The 24,014-nt window shown below is 37.3% G+C and overlaps 2 protein-coding genes across 2 annotated transcripts in view; one reads left to right on the forward strand and one right to left on the reverse strand.

Moving 5' to 3' along the window:
* CLVS1 (clavesin 1) overlaps positions 1–10,665 on the forward strand; it is a 55,093-nt gene extending 44,428 nt beyond the window's left edge. The window contains exon 5 of the mRNA XM_070749173.1: positions 10,578–10,665. Coding sequence (XP_070605274.1) covers positions 10,578–10,665 — 88 coding nt within the window. The remainder of the gene's footprint in view (positions 1–10,577) is intronic.
* Positions 10,666–14,626: 3,961 nt separating this feature from the next.
* Positions 14,627–24,014, reverse strand: part of ASPH (aspartate beta-hydroxylase) — a 115,975-nt gene continuing 106,587 nt past the window's right edge. The window contains exons 25-26 of the mRNA XM_070747812.1: positions 20,872–21,005; positions 14,627–17,255 (exon numbers count right to left, since the gene is read on the reverse strand). Of these exons, the coding sequence (XP_070603913.1) occupies positions 17,105–17,255; positions 20,872–21,005 (285 nt within the window). The 3' untranslated portion in view covers positions 14,627–17,104. The remainder of the gene's footprint in view (positions 17,256–20,871; positions 21,006–24,014) is intronic.

A 24,014-nucleotide genomic window follows, 5' to 3' on the forward strand; every position in this document is an offset into this window, starting at 1 on the left:
ACGATGAATAATAAACAGAACAATTGGCGGATGAACAGGTATATATTAAACGACAAGAAATATAAGGATTGGATTGAAAAGGAATTAAAAATATTTTTTGAAATTAATAAAACATCAGATACTACTCCACAGAACTTATGGGATACAGTTAAAGCGTACATAAGAGGTTTAACAATATCTTATACAGCAAAATACAATAAGGAAAAGAAATTAGAGTATTTACAATTAACAAACGAATTAAAACAATTAGAATCCTTATCGCAGCAACATACTAAGAATAGAGATCTAAAGACAGAAATAAACGTAATTAAACATAAAATTAGAGTTATAGAACAAAACCAACTAACTGAAAAGATTAAAAGAGCAAAGCAACAATACTTTGAATATGCAAATAAACCTGGCAGATGGCTAGCGTATAAACTTAGAAAACAGAGTCAATCAAAATTAATCCAAAAATTAGAAGATAAAGATGGTAAAATAAAATTCGATACAGAAGGTAAGGCAGACATTGTGTATAATTTTTATAAGGAATTATATGCTAAAGATCATGTCATTGAAGATGAAGTTTTTAATTATTTAGAGGCTTCAAATTTACCACAAATAACAGAAGATCAACAGGCTACCATGGATGGACCAATAACAATGGAGGAACTCCTAATAACAATTAAAAAACAGAAAAGCAACAAGGCCACAGGCCCAGATGCCATACCTGCAGAATGGTATAAGATAGATAATGAAACAATAAGAAATCATATGTTAGAAACTTTTAATTCCTGTAGACTTGACGGAAAAATTCCTAAATCTTGGTCAGAATCACTGACAACCTTAATACATAAACAGGGTACAGAACCAGAAAAAATTAAAAATTATAGGCCTATATCACTATTAAATGTAGACTATAAGATTTTTATTGCCATTTATGCAGAGAGACTCAAAGGAGTTATAAATGGAATAATACACCAAGACCAAAATGGGTTTCTTCCAGGGAGACAAATTAAAAATAATATTAGAACTGTAATAAATATACTAGAGTACTATGAACAACACCCAGATAAGATGGCATCTTTAATGTTTTTGGATGCTCAAAAAGCCTTCGACAACGTTAATTGGATATTTATAAAAATGCAATTAAATAAAATGAGATTTGGCCCAAAATTTGTTAATCTAATAGATACCATATATTCAAAACAAACAACGAATATAATATTGAATAACAGTCAATTACCAATACTTGATATAAATAAGGGAGTTCGCCAAGGATGTCCTATATCACCATTGTTATTTATTATGACCCTTGAAACCTTATTAATTAAAATAAGAGCGGACCCCAGAATAAAAGGTTTAACCGTAGGAGATGAAATCTATAAACTCCAGGCCTTTGCAGATGATCTAATGTTTATAATTGAAGAACCGACTACAACAGTTCCTACTTTATTACAAACCATTGAACAATATGGAAACGTAGCAGGTTTAAAGATAAACAAAAACAAAACACATTACTTGACTAAAAATATGAACAAAACACTAGAAACTAAATTAGAAACTATTTCTGGAATAAAGACTGTAAAAAAGGTAAAATATTTAGGAATAAATTTAACAGCGAAAACAATAACATTAAAAAATGATAATTATATGAAATTGTTAGCAGAAATTAAAAAAGACTTAGCAACCTGGAACAATTTGAAAATATCTTTCTTAGGAAGAATTGCAACAATTAAGATGAATATTTTACCCAAGGTCTTATTTCTTTTTCAGACAATACCAATAAACCCAGGGGGTATCTTTTTAAAAACTTTAACCAACTTAGTTAAAAAATTTATATGGCAAGGTAAAAAAGCAAGGATAAAAATGAATTGCTTCGAAGATATCAAAGAAAGAGGAGGATTTGGCCTTCCAAATTGGAAATTATACTATCAGGCCGCCGCACTAACATGGCTTAGAGATTGGATAATCTTAGATAATAAAAGAACACTTGAACTAGAAGGACATGATTTAATGCTTGGATGGCACGCATTTTTATGGTATGATAAGGACAAAAACCATTCATACTTTAAAAGGCATACATTAAGGAAATACTTACTAGAAGTATGGAAAGATATAAAGAAGAATCATTTCTTAAGCATCCCAGATTGGTTAGCTCCCTTAGAAGCAATAACGCATCCAAAGTCTATAAAGGACAAGAAAATGACTCATAGATATAAAGAACTATTAAATGATCAGATGAAGCTTAAATCTAGAATTGAACTACAAGAAGAAGGGATAATAATAGATTGGTGGCACTATGCCCAGATCCGATCTAGATATCAGAAGGACAAAACTCTTTACATTTTTAATAAAAGTAAGAATTCTTTAACTACCTTAATAACCACTAACTCTACAAAAATGATAGGGAAAATATATAAACTACTTATTGCTCATAAAAATATAGAGTTGACTTTAAAAGATACTATGATAAGATGGTGTAGAAATATTGGTAAGGAAATAGATATAGACACATGGGAGAAAGTGTGGATTAATAATTGGAAAATGACTAAATCAGTTTCCTTAAAAGAAAACCAAATCAAAATGTTCTATAGATGGCATCTCCCACCAAATAGGATAGCAAAAATGTTTCCTAAAACATCCCCAATATGTTGGAAATGTAAGAAGGATATAGGAACTTACTATCATCAATGGTGGACATGTAGCAAAGCAAAACTATATTGGAAGATGATTGAAAAAATATTAAAAGAAATAATAAAACAAGATATAGATAATACCCCGGAATTTTATTTATTAGGTGTCACAACCCAGATCTATAAGAAAGAAATTTTTTATTTAATCATACATATATTAACTGCGGCTAGAATAATATATGCGCAAAACTGGAAAGGGGAGGAAATCCCCAAGGAAGAAGAGGTTATAGCTAAGATATTAGATTGCGCTGAAATGGATATGATGACAAGAAGATTAAACGATCAAGAGGATACTAAATTTTACGAAACATGGAATAACGTTTACAAATGGATAGATAAGAAAAAATAAGATATATCTTTAGTGGTTGTTTTTTCTTTCTCTTTATTCTGTATTAGTTTTTATCTAGATGATAACAATAGTAATATTAGTTTAAAAGGATTTTTTGATGATTATGATATAGCTATGTATGTATAAGTATAAACAATATATTAAGATTTTTGAAGTATAATAGTTGAATTTAGTCTTACTGTTTAGATTGAAGGTTTAACACTATTTTATTATAGTAATTAGGATTATATTAAAGGTATCTTTCCTTTCTGGTAACTATGTTATATTAACCTTAATACCCACATTAAGATTTGTAAACTTCAACCCAAATTTATTAATCTTTTCTTTTTTTTTTATAATAGTTAACACATATGTATTCTTTTTCTATATTTGAATTTATACTTTCATAAGAAGCGGGGGAAATACACCCCCACTTTATGTTCATTGTTTGTTTGTATTTGTTTGTCTTTTTATGAAAAATAATAAAAAAATTGAATAAAATAAAACCTAATAAACCAGTAAAAATTCTCAATTTCATCCCCTCTTTCTCTATAATGTGGATTATAAACTCTTTGGGAAGAGATATGGCAGAAATGAACAGTCTTTTGTCATAAACCTTTGCGGATCACAGTCCGCTTTGCCTCATCATTATGTCCTTATACATCACACAAAAGCATGACTATGTATCTAGAAAACTTTTAAGATTGAAAAAAATGTATGTATGAAGTAGCTCACTCACAGTTATCACAAATACCACAGAATAGGTTTTGACCTATTTTGACCTTCTTTAAATAGTAAAAAGAAACCCAATAAACAAACGTCTTTCATTGTAGCCACACAAGTGTGATAAATCAATAGTAGACCCCAATTTTTCTGCAATATTTAGCAGTGGCTATCAAAGTTGTTTAGGTCTATAGCCATCTAGTGTATAGTTATCTGGTCTTTGAGAAGATTGGTAACAGATGTTCCCCTCCTTGTCTTCCTAAGTTCCCATAAGAAATCATATAGCTAAAATTCAGACACCCTCATAATCAAAGCAATAAAAACCTGGAATGAAACAAAGCTGTAACACAGAAGGAAATTTTAAAAACTTGACAAGTTCTCTTGATAAAGAAAAGACTGATGTTCTTGACAAGTAAATCAATAGTCACAGATTGGAAAGGAACTTTCCTCCAATATTTCTGCAGCAGGAATAAATCATTGGAAAGTTGTAGTACAGTATAGGTGAAAAAATTAGATGGAAGTGGAACAGACTAGAGATGAGAGCCAAGTGAAGTAACCTGACTGATTGGTCATAATTTAAAAGGCACAACGCTCAACTAGAGGAGGAAACTCAGCAGAATGGTCCTGGTACTTTACACATTGGTTGTAGCAAATAAGGCTATTAAGAAGACAGAAATAAAACAATCAGGCAGAAATAAGAAGCTGGGGAATTGATGACTGGGGTTTTTCACATTTTTAAAAATTAAACCGATACTAACTTTAAAGCTGAATTTAATTTATTTAGTATTTTAAGAAAAGTTGTTATATGCTTACAGATAAAAAAAGAAGGGTTATACTTCAAAGTTGTAATTATGCACATTTATAAAACTTATATTACTTCTCTTACTGCTCAAACAACTATGGGCAGCTAACAAGTACTTAAAAGGAGTAGAAAACAGGTAAAAGATACAGACAAAAAAAGTATCAAATAATAAGGGCAGAACCAGGCTTTATTAACACTCTAGTTCTAAAGATTGAGGGAAGAGCTGGGTTTTGAGTTCTTTCAAAAGTCTAACAGTTTAGGACCACCTAGTCCCACCTATTGCTTGGCATGCGAGCTGATTTTCGGACCTCCTGGGCCCACTGTCCGGAAACAGCCTGTTTATACAGCATACAGTAAACTAAACACAGTAGTCTTAACAGTCATGTTTTTAAGATTCATCATATTGTTTACATCTCTGTAAACAGTAAGAATCATTATATTGTTTACATCTTTGTCTTAACATATTTTCTATATTTCACTGATCTTCATTTATCTTTAAATTGTTTTTGTTCTCCAACTATCCATAAAATAGCTCCGATATCATATGATATTGAGTTTGTTCTTTCTTCTGTATAGCCAGTGTTAATCTGTTCATTTCTGCACATTCTAATATTTTCCTAATCACATTTAGATTAGTGGGTATCTCTTCACTCTTCCAGTTTTGTGCAAATATAATTCTAGCTGCAGTTAGCATGTGTATGTTTAAATATGTATTCCCTTTACTATAGGTTTCGGGAAAATCCCCAACAAAAATATTTGTCAATGTGCTGTTTTATCATCTTTTCCAACCACCTTTATTTTTGTCCAATTTTTTTTGCTTATAAGTGTCCACCATATATGATAATATGACCCTATATTAAACTACTTTGGTTGACTCATAATGGACAAACTAATCATGGGAAATATAAATGTTTTCTTTTCATTCCATGCCGTTTTCTTAGTTGAGGCTAAGATTTGAATGTGAGTCTCAGGCTCAAATCTTTATCTTGAACATTAGCTTTGGTAAAGCAATAGGTAATTTCAATTCATTACAAATGATACAAGACTTAATTTGAAATTTAGAAAGTTATAGAAGCAAAGCAGCCTTTCCCCTTTCCTCTCAATGAAGAGATCATTTGTCCTTGGACAGAAAACAACATATGCAACAAGCTGGAATTGATTTACTATTCCCAAGATAGTTTTTTATTAATAGTTTTGAAAAAGAGAGAAGATGGTAGCTTTGCTATTTTTACCTGTTAGTGATGTTAAAGCAACTGCTGGTGATTATTTACGGTAGGTAGAATATACCATATTTTAGGAGTATAAGACGCACCAGAGTATAAGACGCACCTTAGTTTTTGTTGTGATTCAGTCTGAGGCTCCTCAGGGAATGGCTGGAAATCTGCCGGCTCCATGCTCAGAGGGGGAGGACGAGGAACAGGAGGAGGAGGAGGACCAGGCAGACGGGGAAGAGGAATGACAGGATGAAGAGGAGGGAGAACAGCCTGAGACCCCCCGGGGGGGGAGCTCTCCCCAGCGAGTAGCCTGGAATCCTTAGATGAGAACGCACAAGCCATCATCGATATGAGGCAGAGAAGGGCATCCCAACGAAGGGGACAATTAGCCAGGTATTTCCATCCCTAATAGGCAACAGCTGGGTTTGGGTGTGGTTCTCCTCAGAAAGGTTGAAAAGGCAGGCCCGCCCTTCCTGTATTGTGGAGAGTTATCTTTTGGGAGTTCTGTGACCTTGCTTCGATCCTTGGCATCTCTGATTCTGGTTTGTGGCCTCGAAGGCTGAAAACTTGGGGGAGGCGTGGGTTTTATTATCTACAGTGGTGTGTGTGCCAGCAAGAAGCCTGTTGTATTGTCTGGCCATCGTGACTCTTCTGTGAAGCCTCATAGCATTCCAGTTTGTAAGAACAGTTTTTGTTCTCTGTGTTTGTTTTCAAAGATATACCGTATTTTTCGCTCCATAAGACGCAGTTTTTTTCCTCCCAAAGTAGGATGAAAAATCAGCCTCGTCTTATGGAGCGAAGATGCAGGCAGGGAGGGGGGGGGGGGGGAGGCTGCGAATTCGGAAGTGCCGTCCCGCCGGCTGGCTGGCTAGCTGCTGCCTGGCCCACCGTTCCCCGTAAGCTGCGCCCGTGAGCAGGCGTGCACCCCCAAATACACCCGAGCGCCCTTTTCCACGGGCGCGCGCTCCCCATCCCCCTGCCAGCCCGCGGGGAGGTGGGCAGGGGCGTGGAGGTGTGGCAGTAGGAGTAAAGGGAGCCGCGGCCGCCCCTGCCTCCCCACGGTGCCTCTGGCCAAATGCGCCCCTGGCTTCTCCACACTGCCCTATTGCCCGCCCGATCCGCCTCCTCTCCTCCTCTGCCACCTCCTGCGTTGGGGGCGCGATCTGCCTCCTCTCCTTCGCTGCCTCCTCCTGCCTTGGGGCGCAATCTGCCCCCTCTCCAACGTCGCTGCCTTCTGCCTTGGGGCGCGATCCGCCCCCTCTCCTCCGCCGCCGCCTTCTGCCTTGGGGCGCGATCCGCCCCCTCTCCTCCTCCGCTGCCCCCTGCCTTGGGCGAGCACTCCGGGAGTCCGGGACAGGGTGGCTTTACGCCATGAAGAGAAAACGGCCGACTTTTCCCTGCTGCCGGAGCCGTTTCTTCTTCATGGCGCAAAGCCACACAGTCCCGGACTCCGGGATTGCTCGCCCAAGGCAGGAAGCGGCGGAGGAGGAGAGGGGGCGGATCGCGCCCCAAGGCAGAAGGCGGTGGCGGAGGAGAGGGGGCGAATCGCGCCCCAAGGCAGAAGGCAGCCATCTGCCCAGACAGAAAGGAAACAAGAGAGAGAAAGTGAGAAGAAGAGAGAGAAAGAGGGGGAGAGAGAGAGAAAGAGAGAGGGGGAGAGAGAGAAAGAGAGGGAGAGGGAGAAAGAGAGTGGGAGAGGGGGGAGAGATAGCAAGAGAGAGAGAGAAAGAGAGAGGGAAAGGGGGAGAGAGGGGGGAGAGAAAGAGAGAGGGAGGGGGAGAGAGGAGATAAAGAAAGAGGAGAGAGAGAAAGGAAGAGAAAGAAAGAAAGAGGGATAGAAAGAGAGAGTGAGAGATGCTCAGTGAGCCTTTCTTTGAAGTTGCCTTTCTTTCTTTCCTTCTTTCTTTTTCTCTTTTGCTCTCTTGCTCTTTCATTCTTTTTTCTTTCTCTTGCTTTCTTTCTCTCCTTCCTTCCCTCATTCCATTTCTTTCATTCCCCCTCTCTATTTTTATTTCTCTTTCATTTTCTTTCTTTCTCTCTTTCTTTCTTTCTTTCTTGCTCTTTTTCTTTCTCTCTTTTACCTTCCCTTCCTCTATTTCTTCTTTTCTTTCTCCTTCCTACCTTCTTCCCTCCCTCCCTTCAGTCCTTCCTCTCTTCCTCTCCCCTTTCATAAGTTTCCTTGCTTCCTTCCTCTGTTCCTGTCCCTTCCCCCTTTCTTTCTTTCTTTCCTTCCCTCCTTCCTTTCCTCCCTCCATTTCTTGCTTTCCTTTTCCTTCCTCCCTTCTTCCCTCCCTCACTCCCTTCTTTCACTCCTTCCTCTCTTCCTCTCCCCTTTTTGGCTCAAAATATTTTTTTTCTATTTTCCTCCTCTAAAATCTAGGTGCGTCTTATCAGCAGGTGCGTCTTATAGAGCGAAAAATACGGTAAAGTGACTTTGCTGTTTACCAGCGTGTCTGGGTGCTTTTTTCAGTTGGTGTTGAAGTCTGGGGGCACCCAGACAGAACAGTTTTGGGGGAAGAAAATAGGGAAAAGAATCTGCTTACCAGATATTCATCTGGCTAGCAACCTTAGTCTGGTCAGTTTCAGCACATTATTTTATCCCCTGGTTAGGGCTTTAAAAAAACCTTATTTGGAGAGAGTAACAATGAAAGAGCTTGCAAGCCAGTAATAGCTGGGAACATTCTTACAACCTGGTTAGGACTGGAAAGAACAATTCTGAGCAAGTAGAGCAATGAAAAAAAAACTGCAAAGACTTAGAACTTGTAAAACATTATTCACAGAGAATAACAATGAAAGACCTTGCAAGCTGGTAAGAGCTGGGAACATCGTTAGCACCTGATTAGGGCTGGAAATGAACATTTAGAGCAAGTTAGAGCAATGAAAAAAAACCCTGCAAAGACTTAGGAAAGACTTGAAAAACATTCTTAGCAGAGAGTAACAATAGAATATAATTCTTTATTGGCTAAGTGTGATTGGATACACAAGAAATTTGTCTTGGTGCATATACTCTCATATGAAATATCTTGCAAGCCTGTAAGAGCTGGGAACATTGTTAGCACCTGGTTAGGGCTGGAAAGAAACATTCGGAGCAAGTAGAACAATAAAAAAACCTACAAAGACAGGGTTTGGAAAACATTATTCCCAGAGTAAAATAGAGTGAAAGAGCTTGCAAGGGAGTAAGAGCTGGGAACATCATTAGCAGGTGCTTAGGAACTTAGGAAAGAAGTTTCTTAGGAAGGATAGTTATTTGGAGCAAGTTAGAGTAATGAAAAAAACTCTGCAAAGACTTAGAGCTTGGAAAACATTCTTCACAGAGAGTAACAATGAAAGAACTTTCAAGATAAGAGCTGGGCATATCGTTAGCACCTAGTTAGGGCTGGGGTAAAAAAACCTTTGAAAAAACCTTCAAAGTATAAGATGCACCTAAATTTTGAGCCTCTTTTAGGGAGGGAAAAGGTGCATCTTATACTCCGAAAAATACGGTAATCTCTACTTTTTAAATTTAGTTAATGATTAAATGGCATTTAACATGAATGAATCACAATCTGCCATTAATTCAAATCTGTGTGGTAGATCTCACAGCTTTTTGGAATATTGTTCAGTTATTGCTACATTATTATTATTTATTACATTTGTATGCCACCCCTCTCTGTAGACATACTGTACATTTTTTGAAAATCAGTATAACAAAATACTGCAGTACACAGACTTCTCACCTGCCATTGGCATTATTCTAAAACAATTCTTTGAATAGAACGGATTTCCCTGCTCTCATTGTAAAGAGATGGTACTTCTCCCAAACTGAATGAAGACTGTCCTAAGGTCAAAGATTTAGATTTAGTGGTCCAAAGTCTTTTGTACATCAGAGACCAGTTCCATGGAGAAAGGTTTTCTGTGGACCAGAGGGGGCATGGTTTTGTCTGCTGCCTGCATTCCTTGGATGGTTGTATCACTTGTTTGTGTGAACCAGTTGCTGGCATGCCGCAAACCAGGGATTGGGACCCTTGATTTAAAGTTCTTAAAATAGTACCTGAATCAACAAAAAAAGGAACAAGAGTTATAGTGTTATGTTATTTATTTATTGATTGGATTTGTATGCCGCCCCTCTCCGTGGACTCGGGACGGCTAACAACAGTGATAAAAAAACAGCATGTGACAATCCAATACTAAAACAAGTAAAAACCCTTATTATAAAACCAATCATACATACAAACATACCATGCATAAATTGTAAAAGCCTAGGGGGAAAGAATACCTAGGTTCCCCCATGCCTGATGGCAGAGGTGGATTTTAAGGAGCTTACGAAAGGCAAGGAGGGTGGGGACTATTCTAATCTCTGAGGGGAGTTGGTTCCAGAGGGCTGGGCCACAGAAGAATGACATTGTTTAGTTGACGGGACCTAGAGAAGGCCCACTCTGTGGGACCTAACTGGTCGCTGGGATTCGTGCAGCAGAAGGCGGTCACGGAGATAATCTAGTCCGGTGCCATGAAGGGCTTTATAGGTCATAACCAATGAAAGATACATCAATACGCGAAACTGATTAATGAATAACGACAAATTGTTATATAGTTTGTTAGATTATGCAATGTAATGTTCATGTTATGTCTGTACGTCTGTATATGTACATATGTATATTTTATATTTAAATGTTGTTTTGTTTTTTAAAACTATTCAATAAAAACCTTTATAAAAAATTTAAAAAATAGTACCTGAATCAAATTGGTTTCCAACCTACCTCTTTTTACATGCATTTTGTATCCAAAAAGACAATAGCAATAAACAACAGGCATGCTGTTTAATTTCTAAACAATATTTACCATTCTGCTTTTTTCAGGTCACAATCTGTGGTGGAACCCGGAATATTAAAGCATGAAGAACAGAATGTGAATGAGAACACCCAGCCTCTACTAGCTCTAGACTGAAACTGAAATCCCTGCAAAATACAGCTGTATCTGCAGACTTCAGTGCTCCACAATCCATTTGAAGCAAATGACAGGTTTAATACACATTAATCTGCATTCAGCTTAAAAAAACCCCAAGCACTCCATATTTGTGGAGCAAGTAATGATTATCACCAGCCATGTGTCTGTGTCCAAAGCCAGAGGTAAAATATTCCTTGTGGCCCAGAATAATAAGTGAACAAGTCTGATTGTAAAATGATTTTTTTATAAGAGTGCATTATATTAATAATGTCTGAAACACAGATTGCTTTCAGTGATCTGTCACTGAAAGATTGATCCATTGAAGTTCTCTCATATTGTTTAGGTAGAGATTTACAGTTTTGTTTAAATAAAAATTAGAAGGCATGCATGCCTGTGCATATACACATACATACGTATTTACACAGCCACTTTAAAAATGTCTTGAGTTTAAATATTACAGTAAGAAGCCAACCTTGGTTTGCAGCACAGAAGTCCAAAGTTTCTCCTAATTATCTCCCATCATCACCAGCAGCATGATATCGATCATGTTTACTAGGCATAATAGAAATTGTAATCTAATCTTTTTGGAGGGCACCCAGCTGAGAAAGTTAGCATGTGTGAAATACATGCAAACACAAGCAATGTCTTGAATGTCTTGGGAGATTAATATTCCAATTGAGGATTTCTTGTTTAGGTCAATTGAGCTCAGCAGAATTCCCTTAAGTATATTTTCTCCTGCAATCAGTTAAAGATATAGCCAAGTCAGGTTTGATTGATTGAAAATTAGGTTACATTTATAACAGAAAGAAAAAGCTTGGGATCAGTTATTGAATATACAGTGTTCCCTCGATTTTTGCGGGTTCGAACTTTGCGGAAAGTCTATAGCACGGTTTTTCAAAAATATTAATTAAAAAATACTTTGTGGGGGTTTTCCATATACCATGTTTTTTCTCACCCAATGATGTCATATGTCATCGCCAAACTTTCATCTGCCTTTAATAAATATTTTTTTTAATAAACTTTAATAAATAAACATAATATTTATTAAATAATAAATCTGAATTTATATAATAAATAATCTGAATGGTTGCTAAGGGAATGGAAAATTGCAATTTAGGGGTTTAATGTGTTAAGGGTAGGCTTGTGATACTGTTCATAGCCAAAAATAGTGTACTTACTTCCGCATCTCTACTTCGCGGAAATTCAACTTTCGCGGGCGGTCTTGGAATGCATCCCCCGCGAAAAGCGAGGGAACACTGTACTACCATTAGAAAGAAAAGTGAAACGAATCATAAAATATCCAGAGATCAAAAGCCAAAGAACAGATTTCTATGCTAGACTTTGTTCTGTTTTGCGCCACATTTAATTCCTATAAAGAAATGAAAACACTTTTTAAAAAACAAATCAGTTATATCAACATTATTTTTATTGTCATTTTATTTCTTCAAATACAGTAAGCACTTTAGTTGCATATCACAATATGACATAGCAGTATTTAGCAATATTTAATCAGAGAACATTTAAACCATATTCTAGAGACCAAGGAGAGCAATGCAACTCCTAGGTGGTGCTTTGAAGCAGTGATGTTTTTAAGCAGTGGCCATATATGATGAATCAAATTGTATGTTGCTATCAAGCATCTTTAGTGGGGACTTGAACTTTTAGGAACTGTTTAACATATAGTGCTAAAATATTGCTTGTACATTTTTCTACAGAGATAATATACTTTCATTAACATTACTATTGTCCCAGAGCTGAATATGACTTTCTTTCTTCTATGAAACCAGTAACGCTCAATCAGTCCTTTCCTCTAAATGAAATACAGGGTCTCCATTCATAAAGGAAGCTTACTCTGGACCACAGTTTGTCCTGGTCAAAAATCAATTTGTTTTTTTGGTTTTTTGCCATGAAACCAACAATGAAAACTGTTTTTAGCAAGTGAGTTTTTAATCAATGTACGGTTTAGGGAAAATGTGCTGCACTTATGTTTCAACAGGATTTCATATCCTCCAAAAACAACGACCAAATGCATTGTAAATTTTGAAAAAAGGCTTCAACAAACATTAAAAACTTATTTAAAAACCTGTGCAATTTATTTTCACAATGTTTGGCACTTGTTCTTTTTTCACTTACCATTTCCCACTCTCATGAATGTTTCTTGCCTTCAGACAGTTTTTCACACTAATCAATTACATCCACTTCTTTCAGCTGTCACTTACTTTTTTCTGTGCCACGTGGGTTAAATTTATTGCTATTGATCATGTTTGATAGTTAACTGTGTAAATTTATGTACCCATTCAATAATACCAAGAAGGTTATTATACCAATCAATTATGCCTGTGGTGGACAAAAATGGTTGGGCATAAGATTTTAATGTTTATGGTGGCTAAAACAAAGAAACAAAAGTCAAACATCTTATTGGTGTGTTTTATATAGACATTCAAGTTAGCTATTTCAACTTAGCTAATAAATGCTGAAATTGTGAAGTAAATAAGCTTGTGTGGAGATTATAATATAATTTGAAAATATCACAGGAGCATCTTTCCTAAAGAATCTTGGTATTACTAAAGTTGAGGATGAATAAGCTTTAAGTCTGCAGTTCTACAGTGCATCACTTTAATATGTTTCTTACACAGAGGAGTATAATAACTTTAAAATGAAAAAAAGTCAAAACTGAAACATGTATACCCTGTGCAATATACTTTTCAGTTAAGGGTTGCTAGCAGCAGTTCAAGGAAACCGTACTTCATTAATGTGAGCCAAAACTCAGATTTGATACTGAAACAGAATGTGGTGCATGAGTTAGGATGGTAAAATTAAGAATTAGAAATGGTGCAGCTACTGCTTTAAGGCAATAGTTCATGTGGAATCCTGGGGGGGGGGGGGAGGCTCTGAATCAATTAATCTGATAGAGATGATGGTCTTGTTTTTCATAAGGATTCGGATTGTGGGGGCAATATGCTGGCTCTGTTAAAAAGTACTATTGTTAACATGAGTCTAAGGAGAAGGGTGGCATAAAAATAAGGTCCAGAGCTCCTCTTTAAGGGATATACAGTGTTCCCTTGATTTTCGTGGGCCCGAACTTCTCGAAAAGTCTTTACCATGGTTTTTCAAAAAATATTATTAAAAAAATACTCCGTGGTTTTTTTGCAGACCAAGGGTTTTCTGGGGCTGCTTGATGTACAATACTGTGTGTTTTAACTCTCCTCCTCCCCTCCACCTCAGCCTTCCTGCTTCTTTAAATAAAAGCTCCGTTTCCGCCCCAGCCTTCCGATCCCACCCCTTTAATTCTCAGAGAGTTGGTATGCTTCAATTGAAGCCGAGCCTTACTGATGCCCACCGCTGCCTCAAGCACAGCAAAGCCCCCTGCTTGCCTCCCCGTTGTCCCTGTGGGTTATGGGGGTAAGTAAAACCAGGAATGAAGGAAGGAGAGGGAGGAGGGAAGGAAAGAAAGAAAGAAAGAAAGGGAGAATCTCTACTTCACGGAAATTCAACTTTTGCGGGCAATCTCGGAACGCATCCCCCGTAAAAATCGAGGAAACACTGTGTAGCTCTAGGACATTTCTCTCTTATGCCCATATACCTATTCACATACACAGGCAGTCATATACTAGTTTTGAAAGCTCTTCAATTTAAGGCACAGAATGCCGTTCCACAAGCATTCTTAAATTTTGAGATATCATCCTAAAATGATAGTGTGTATGAGAAACCCCCCTCCCCAGGAATTAAATTAATAATTTTATTTTGATTAAGGTTCTACATGAAATAAATACGGAGTCTTTGGTACTCTCTGAGTTTGATTGTTTGCTTACAGATGAACCATACTGATGATGTTATTTAGCTGCAAAATAACCAAGCTGAGAGAATGCCAAGAACTCTACAATTCTATGCTGAACTGTAGATATTCCTTCCTATAAAGACTCTTCGTAATAATCAACAAGCAAGGATAGAAACTTGCAACTTGTACTACATAAAATGGTTTATTTGAAATAAAAATGTAAATGGGTGTCTATCTTTTTTAATGCGAAGGACACATACAGTTGCTTGATTTTGCATAATCTCTGAAATCAGTCCTGCATATTCATGAGGGGCACCTTTCCCTCTTCCTCTGGTCCATCATTTATTTTTGGCCCATTTTTTTTTATAGCAGCAATAAAATCATACTAAAATGGTGTTCCAACCTTTAATCAGTAGACTGGGTATAGTTAGCTATTTGCATTCTATATATACCTTCCCCAAAAATCGATTATGGAAGATTAAAATAATTAAAAAATAATATTGAAATTCTGTAACTTGTATATTTTTACAGGAATCCAAAAGAAATAGGTACACTACAGAGGGGCTGCTACTAGATGAGCAAGTTACAAAGATATATTATTTATTTGGCAGAGATACCAAAGACTCAAGAATACAGTAGAATCTCGATTATCAGGCGGACTGATAGTTGTTTAACTGAAAATGTCGGATAATCTGGAGGGTCTTGAAATCACTATGAATTGCAAATGTATTGAAGTAATGTTACGTTAACAACATTGTAATGTATAAACAGTTCAGTACTCTCAAAATTTAAAGAAATCAGTGATCCTTTTCTGCTTTTCCGTTGATTGCCTTCCCCGTCGCGGCTGCCATATTTGGGTGCGTGTCTGGGGACAAGGAAATGCCTACAGCGATGCCCCCAAGCAGCCGTGACATTGGATAATCTGGAATGTCGGATGACTGAAGGAGAGATAATTGAGACTCTACTATATTTCTGAGAGAAGCCAAACAACATAATTTTCTATAAGATAAATAATTAAAAATAAAAAGAATTGTAGGCAGTTTACACAGTCCTTGTGGCTGTGATAAGAAAAAGAGGCATCTGGAAAATATATTTATACAATTTTCAGTATTAAAAAGTCTGAGCATAAATATCAAGCCTCAGACAATATATATTATTTCAACACTGGTACTCCTTAAGATGTTTCCAACCCTCAGTTTCACAACTTTTGTCACAGCAAAGAACAAACAACAATCATGCCATATTAAGAGATTATTCCCTCTATGAAATGTTGTATTTTGCACGAATTATGACCACAAATTATTTCCAGGTGCACCTGTTGGATTTTGCAGATCTACATTTGGAATGTGTACCTTAGCACATTTCTCTGCATAAAATAACACCAATCCTGTACCTTTTGACAATGATCAATTAATTGCTTATAACTAGTCTTAGTGGATTTGAAACAGCTATGCAAATGTCAGTCTTGCTTATTGCATCATCAGAGATGAATGTAAAGTTATATAGTGGCTTCAATAGTCAAAAAGAGAGGACAGATTCAAAGGTTGGCACAGATAGGTTGAATGAAAATGAATCATTGAAAAATTTTCATGATTGCTCATTAATGGGAAAAACAACAAACAACACAGAACCATAATTATATTACTTTTTCTGTCTTAGTTTCATGTAGGATATGAGATTGGCTGTAATTGAGAACAACAATGTTACAAACCAGCATCAGTTATCAATTATTTCTTAACCAGGCTTTAGATTATGAACGTTTCTTTTTAAAAAAACCTGCATCAAAAAATTGGTGAAAAAATTGCAGCCCAAAGCCTCTATGTACTTCATCTACGCTTAAAAGATGTTATGTTATTAAAAAAATTAGAAACAAACACAAAATTGGGTAAAATTTGCCCTTGAATTGGACAAAGGAAATGTTTACTCAACCTTTGACTTGGAAGAAAAGGCCACCTTCAGTAAAATAGATTACTGCTCTTCGTAAGGCTTCATTGTTTCTAAATTAATATAAAAAAGGAACTAAAAGAAAAGTTGAAAAAGAAAGTGGTTCAAATAGAAAAGTAAAAAGTATCCATACATACTGTATCTGATGAAAAAATGCCCTTATCTATCAAAAATAAGATACAAAACCACCTGTTCCTCTTATCTACAGGTCACCCTATAAATCCACTGGAAGAAACCAATGTAGAATTATAAAAGGTAACAATAATACATTTTCATATTGTTCTATAAGAGCTCATGATTGCTTTTACCACGGGAGAGGTGGATGTAGTTCTTGAGGACACAATCCACTAAATACTGCTTCTGAATAAACTTCTCATAATGATCAGAAGTTGTACAGTCTGGAAATCTCCATTCCTATGATTACATTCAGGCTTTTGAAGGTGGCTTTTACGTCATGGAGTTCCAAATATATATATCAAAAAGGTCTGGCACAAATTTTCTTTCAAAATGTAGCATAGGATGTTCTTTGGCTGATAAAAGCATAGAATTCCAACTTGCAGCATGAATACAGAGCATTCATATCAGTGCTGTAATGAGGCGGTACACAGACAGGATGCTTTAAAGTCCTTACGCATTCTTGATACAGTTGCATTTAATTTTTGTTGTACTTCTCAGCACACGGGGTGAAGCTCAAAAGAGAAAAAACTTCAAGATGACTTAAATAGCTGGTAGGGTGCGTCGCTGTTGTGCGGTTAACTCTGGGTGCCAGACATCCACAATGAATATCAGCCGATAAGCATTAGCATCCTGCCACACTTCATGTTCAAAAGAATCATCAAAAATGAGAATCTTCCCTTCTTCCCAGAATCTGAAAGAAAAAACAAATTATATTTTACTTGCTGACTATGAGAACTCAAAATTTTTCCAATGGTATCTACATCCTGGATGCAAAAGCAGCAAGTTGCAAGGTTTTTCTAGAGCAGTGATGGCAAACTTGTGGCATGGGTACCACAGGTGGCACGCACAGCCATGTGTGCTGGCACACAAACCATTGCCCTAGCTCAGCTCCAATGCGCTGGCCAGTTGATTTTTGGCTCACACAGAGGCCCTGGGAGTTTTTGGCTCCCAGACAACTTCTGGGGGGGATGGGGGAGTGTGTTTTCACTCCCCCCGGCTCTAGGGAAGTCTTTGGAGTCTGGGGAGGGCAAAACACAAGTCTACTGGGCCCACCAGTAGTTGAGAAACAGACCATTTCTGACCTTCAGAAGGTCTCGGGGGGGGGGGGGGAAACCTATTTTCACCCTCCCCAGGCATTGGATTTTGAGTGTGGGCGCTCACACATGTGCGATAGCATGCGCGCACACTCTTTCGGCACTCAAGGAAAAAAGGTTCGCCATCACTGATCTAGAGTATCATATGTCACGATGTGAGTGATTAATGTCCGTTTGAACACTAACCCACCGCGGAGGTGATGGACTGAGAACCCAGTCATTTGTTTTCAAAGCAAGATTTCTTTTTATTATAAAAGTACAAAACAAATATGTCACGAGGGACAAAGTAATAAACATGTCTTCACATGATGGAGGCTAGAATAGGAATGGCGAATAAAACAACAGAATATGAAGAAGGATATGAGGTGAGATGATGTGGCAGGATATTACATCATAATAGGAGGATCTTAATAAAACACAGTTAACTATTTAATTACTGAATGTCTCTGGGGCTGTCAATATTCAGCGTGACATCATACATGTGGTCTTTGACTTACAACTATTAGTTTAATAATCGTTTGAATCTATGTTAGCATTGAAAAAATTGACTTATGACTTCATACTCAACAAATGTTACAGGGTCTCCATGGTCACAGAATCAAAACTGGGGCACTTGGTAACCAACATATATTTATCCTGGGCTCACATGTCTGTCATTCATTCATCTTCCCAGCTGACTTCCAATGAGTAAATTCAACGGGGAGAGTTGGATATTCTTAATGACCACATGATTCATTTAACAACCAGTGGCTTATTTAACAGTCATAGAAAAAAGTTCCAGTCATAATTGTAATTCTAAATTGAGGACTTCCTGTAGTTATTATTTCTTTTATTCTACCAGGTGAAAAACTGATAACCTTAATGGGAGCCAAGCTGTTCATATTGGCCCAGAGACTTTCACAGAAAAATGTACTACTTCTCCACAAGAAATAAATACATATCTGAAATAGTGTTTGCTACTATGTCTTATTCCTTGGATTTGTTTTTCACTTCCAAATGAGCAAGTCCCATCCACTGACGCATTATTGGATAATGGGTAAGAAAATAAAGGCAATATGTGAAATGCACATGATAAAAAGTAAGGAACTATAAGACTATGAAATAATATCACATTTTGAAGTTCTGAACATTTCAACAGGTATTATAGTGAGAACAATTGGAAAAAAACCCCAATCAAAACTAGGTAAGGCAAAATTGTAAGGTATATTACAAAGATTTCAACCCTTTTACATTAGAGATGAACTGAGAGAGCAATGTTTCAATTGTTAACTGACATTGCACTGCTATAAAGATTACCTCTCATTTCCTGGGCTGGATTTTAGTCATGAACTAACAAGAGTAAGCCAAAGTGGAGAAGATAGGGGTGGATGGGTTGTGCCACTGAACACCAGGAATTTTGAGAGCCTAATACATACTGGCACATTCACAATTTGACCAGTCACATAAATCTGATTTGCCACGAAGTAAACTGTGGTTCATGTATATGCTTACGTATCAAAACAGTCGTGAAGATAGCTGCAAGTGCAACTATGGGATTTTACATTCTAGTTTTTCTTTTTTTACATGAGTAACAACTGTGCACTACACTTACAAAGGAACAGGGCTTCGATCACATTTTTGCTGCTTGCCATCTTGACTTTTTGACTTGTATCCCCTACTGCAGTGTTTCCCAACCTTGGCAACTTGAAGATATTTGGACTTCAACTCCCAGAATTCCCTAGCCAGTGAACGCTGGCTGGGGAATTCTGGGAGTTGAAGTCCAAATATCTTCAAGTTGCCAAGGTTGGGAAACACTGCCCTACTGCATATCCCCCTACTTTTCACTGCATCATCATAATCACAGCTTCTCAGAATCTTTACCTTCCCAACTCAATTTCACCTTTTTTTAAAGGAAGGGAGGGGCGATCACAGTGGGCACCCATGCAAAGAAAAGAAGAAAAAAAAGTGTGGCTTGCAACCCCATACTATAGCTTTGTTATAACAATTATGAAGCGGAAAGCTGTGTTTTATTTTATAACATCCATTTGTTTTTAATGGTAATAACCTCAAAATTATATGATCCTCAGATGAAGCAGGAGCTTGGATGATGCCAAATTTAATGCCTATGTAAATATTGTTAAGTACAGATGCCGAAATACAGTTGTGAAATCCAGCAGGTTCTGACAGGTTCTAGAGAACCGGTAGTGGAAATTTTGAGTAGTTTGGAGAACTGGCAAATATCACCCCTGAATGGCCCCAGAGTGGGGAGGGAATGAAAATTCTTTCTTTCTTTCTTTCTTTCTTTCTTTCTTTCTTTCTTTCTTTCTTTCTTTCTTTCTTTCTTCTCATTCATTTATTTAGTCAAGTATGTATTGGTAGTATACAAAAATATAACTTACAAGGCAAAGGTTGCAGGTTCAAGTCCCGGTGGGTATAGCTAGCCGATGAGGCCAAAATAAGGCCGGAATAGATCTATCCTAGTCTCCCTTAATTTTCAAATTTAGCAAAAAAACATGTGTCACATACAGATAGAATTGTCAGCTATCAATAAAATTAACTGCCTTGGAAATGGTCCTGGGTTGGGCCAAGAGGCAAATAAGGAGCTGTGATGTTCCTTCAATACACCAGGGTGATTCGACAGAAAAATATGTAACCCTTCCCTGGTGCAGAGCTGAAGGGATTGGATACTGTAGCCTAGAGGATAATACAAGGCAAATGTTGCAGGTTCAAGTCCCGGTGGGTATGGCTAGCTGATGAGGCCAAAATAAGGCCGAAATAGATCTTTCCTAGTCTCCCTTAATTTTCAAATTCAGCAAAAAAAACATGTGACAAATATAACTTTATATATACAAAGATATATAACAGTATACAAAGATATAAAAAATTTGCCACATCCTTCCCCCAAGATTGGAGACGGAATGGGGATTTTGTAGTATCCTTCCCCTGGGGTATTCTTCCTCTGCCATGCCCACCAAGCCACGCCCACCAAGCCACACCACACCATATTCACAGGGGAAAAAATGAATTTCACAACTGCCATAATATATATACCTGGCTAGGTGAAGATAAGCAGGCTTCTAAGCATTATGTCTGCACTACTCTCTCTGATGGGTTTTTGCTAGCTTAGCTTTCAATGGAGATGTTTCTTTTGAATTCCATACCAGCTCTTAGTATCATGGCTCTTGACACTTTACCCTCTAGAAAAAAATGTGTTACGAGAAGAGGAAAAGATACCTGGTTTCTTGAGCACACCGTATCCTGCAGCCTTCTTTAGGAATGACCAAGCCTAAATGCATCCTCAACCTACAATTAGTGGGGCCTGTGTGAGGCCAGACGTGAGTCCCTGGGTGCATGACAGAATACTTGATCTGCAAAAAGATGTTCAGTTGATTTTTAAATACTCATGCCAATCATGTCAACCTTCTAGAAATATAAATAAACTATATCTAGTTGAATCCAACCAAAATGACTAAAGTTTATGTTAGGCTCCCTACCTGAAGATTTGAACTTGTGAACAGTTTTAGAGATGAAAATGAATTTTAGCCCTTCAGATCACATGATGGCATCTTAACTAAAATGGAGTCTCCTAGAACTATTCTAATTCCATTTAACCAATATAGGCACTTACTTTTATGTATAATGTATGTTATTGGATGTCCATTGTATGGTTTTAAATTGTTGGGTTTTTTTAATATAATTTTATTATTAGATTTGTTCCATTATTATACTGTTTTTATTATTGTTGTGAGCCGCCCCGAGTCTTCGGAGAGGGGCGGCATACAAATCTAATAAACTGAATTGAATTGAAATTGTGGATTATATTTTCACTTTAAAAATAAGGATTTAAGTATATGTGTGTGTGTATATGTATGTTTCTTCCCGTGTAAGTTTCACAGCGTGACCTGAGCTGCATTCCCTCTATAAATACTGGTGGGCGGGTGTGGACTGCTGTGTTGAAACTTCCTGGTGAGTTAGTGGGTTAACACCTGGGCTAATTGATGTATGCTAATTAGTTGATGTTTGTGGTTTGGGGTGGTTGGAGCTTGCAGACTAATTAGCTGTTTTGTAATGTGCGTCTGGGGTGTAACATCCTGGGTTTTGGTTTGACTGCGAGTTTGTGATCTGGTCATGGGTCTATAGTGTTTGTCAGTTTGATCCCAGGTGTTACCCCACTAATTCACCAGGAAGTTTCAACACAGCTGGCAGCTGCTGAGCCAGCACTCCACATCCACCCACCAGTATTTATAGAGGGAAGGTAGCTCAGGTCACGCTGTGTTCGCCCTAGCACAAGGCTAAAAGCACCAACCTGTATGTATGTATGTATGCATGTATGCATGCATGTATGTATGTATGTATATGTATATATATTTTCCAGTGTAAAAATATATATTGCATGTATTAATCATAGTTTAAAGAGACATACTATAAATGTTTTCTCCATTCATCTCATATAACCAACAGGAAGGTTTAATTTCAAATTGCAAACTATACTTAGTGATTATACATTAAAAGATCAAGACAATTTCCAATCAAACCTCATTCTAAGTGATTTCACAGCAGCAATAAAACAAAAGATTTGCCTCAATTGTTTTTCCAGTCCAAGCCAACAGCTAGAATTATCTTTGTGATGTGCACCCAAGTGCAAATAAAGACCAACTCTACTTAAGTGGGCTTTTTAAAAACATCAACCAAGGATATTTAGGTGTTATTGCCAGTTGTAGATGATTAAACAATCAATTTATTAACTGAATTCTGAAGGTGAAGCATATTGTTGGCATTAGGCCAATTTCAGAAGCAGTCCAAAAGGCAGTTCAATCAAATCAGTGTCAGCCCTGGAGGCCATCTTTTTCTTTCGATCTTCAGGGCTGCCACACTTAGTGCTGTGGAAAATTGGGAGGGGGGATTTCATGGAGTGGTAGAGATATATAAGAATAACAATGTTCTTTTCTCTGGGAGTCAAGGATGAAACAGTCTGCACTTTGACTGTGTGGAGGCATCTCTAATTGGGATGGTGGAATGATTTTTATTATTATTTATTAGATTTGTATGCCGCCCCTCTCCGAAGACTCGGGACCATGTGACGAACATGTGGGTACAGGGGAAGGAATTTTGACTTTCTTTTGTGTGGGAAAAACCCGGAAGCTTCCAGATTTGAGTTTTCCCAGATGTGCCAATATGACATTTCTCATAAAAAGGTACTTTGAGAAACTTCTAGCCTTAGAGTATTCTTTCTTCAGGAGTGTTACTTGGAACCTTGACAATCAGTTTATGGTCAGCACTTTTTATAAATAAACAATTATGTTAACATAATCCTATTTGAAATAAACTTGCATCTCTGAAATTAATAGTATCCCCTCTTCTAAATCAGGCCTGTCAAACTGGCGGACCATAGGGCAGATGCATTATGTGCTGGCCATACCCACCCTGGCTTCACAAAGGTTAAAGTCACAATACATCATGTGACACAATCAAGTTCGACACCTATGTTCTAGATCAATTGTACTTATTAACAACTGCGATAGACAGTTACTGTTCTGTTTTAAATTATAGAAACATAGAAACATAGAAGACTGACGGCAGAAAAAGACCTCATGATCCATCTAGTCTGCCCTTATACTATTTCCTGTATTTTATCTTAGGATGGATATATGTTTATCCCAGGCATGTTTAAATTCAGTTACTGTGGATTTACCAACCACGTCTGCTGGAAGTTTGTTCCAAGGATCTACTACTCTTTCAGTAAAATAATATTTTCTCATGTTGCTTTTGATCTTTCCCCCAACTAACTTCAGATTGTGCCCCCTTGTTCTTGTGTTCACTTTCCTATTAAAAACACTTCCCTCCTGAACCCTATTTAACCCTTTTACATATTTAAATGTTTAAATCATGTCCTCCCTTTCCCTTCTGTCCTCCAGACTATACAGATTGAGTTCATTAAATCTTTCCTGATATGTTTTATGCTTAAGATCTTCCACCATTCTTGTAGCCCGTCTTTGGACCCGTTCAATTTTGTCAATATCTTTTTGTAGGTGAGGTCTCCAGAACTGAACACAGTATTCCAAATGTAGTCTCACCAGTGCTCTATATAGTGGGATCACAATCTCCATCTTCCTGCTTGTTATACCTCTAGCTATGCAGCCAAGCATCCTACTTGCTTTTCCTACCGCTCGACCACACTGCTCACCTATTTTGGGACTGTCAGGAATCAGTAACCCTAAATCCTTCTCTTCTGAAGTTTTTGCTAACACAGAACTGCCAATACAATACTCAGATTGAGGATTCCTTTTCCCCAAGTGCATTATTTTACATTTGGAAACATTAAACTGCAGTTTCCATTGCTTTGACCATTTATCTAGTAAAGCTAAATCATAATAGAC

Source organism: Erythrolamprus reginae, chromosome 3, assembly GCF_031021105.1.
Source record: "Erythrolamprus reginae isolate rEryReg1 chromosome 3, rEryReg1.hap1, whole genome shotgun sequence".
In the NCBI taxonomy this organism is placed as follows: Eukaryota; Metazoa; Chordata; class Lepidosauria; order Squamata; family Dipsadidae; genus Erythrolamprus; species Erythrolamprus reginae.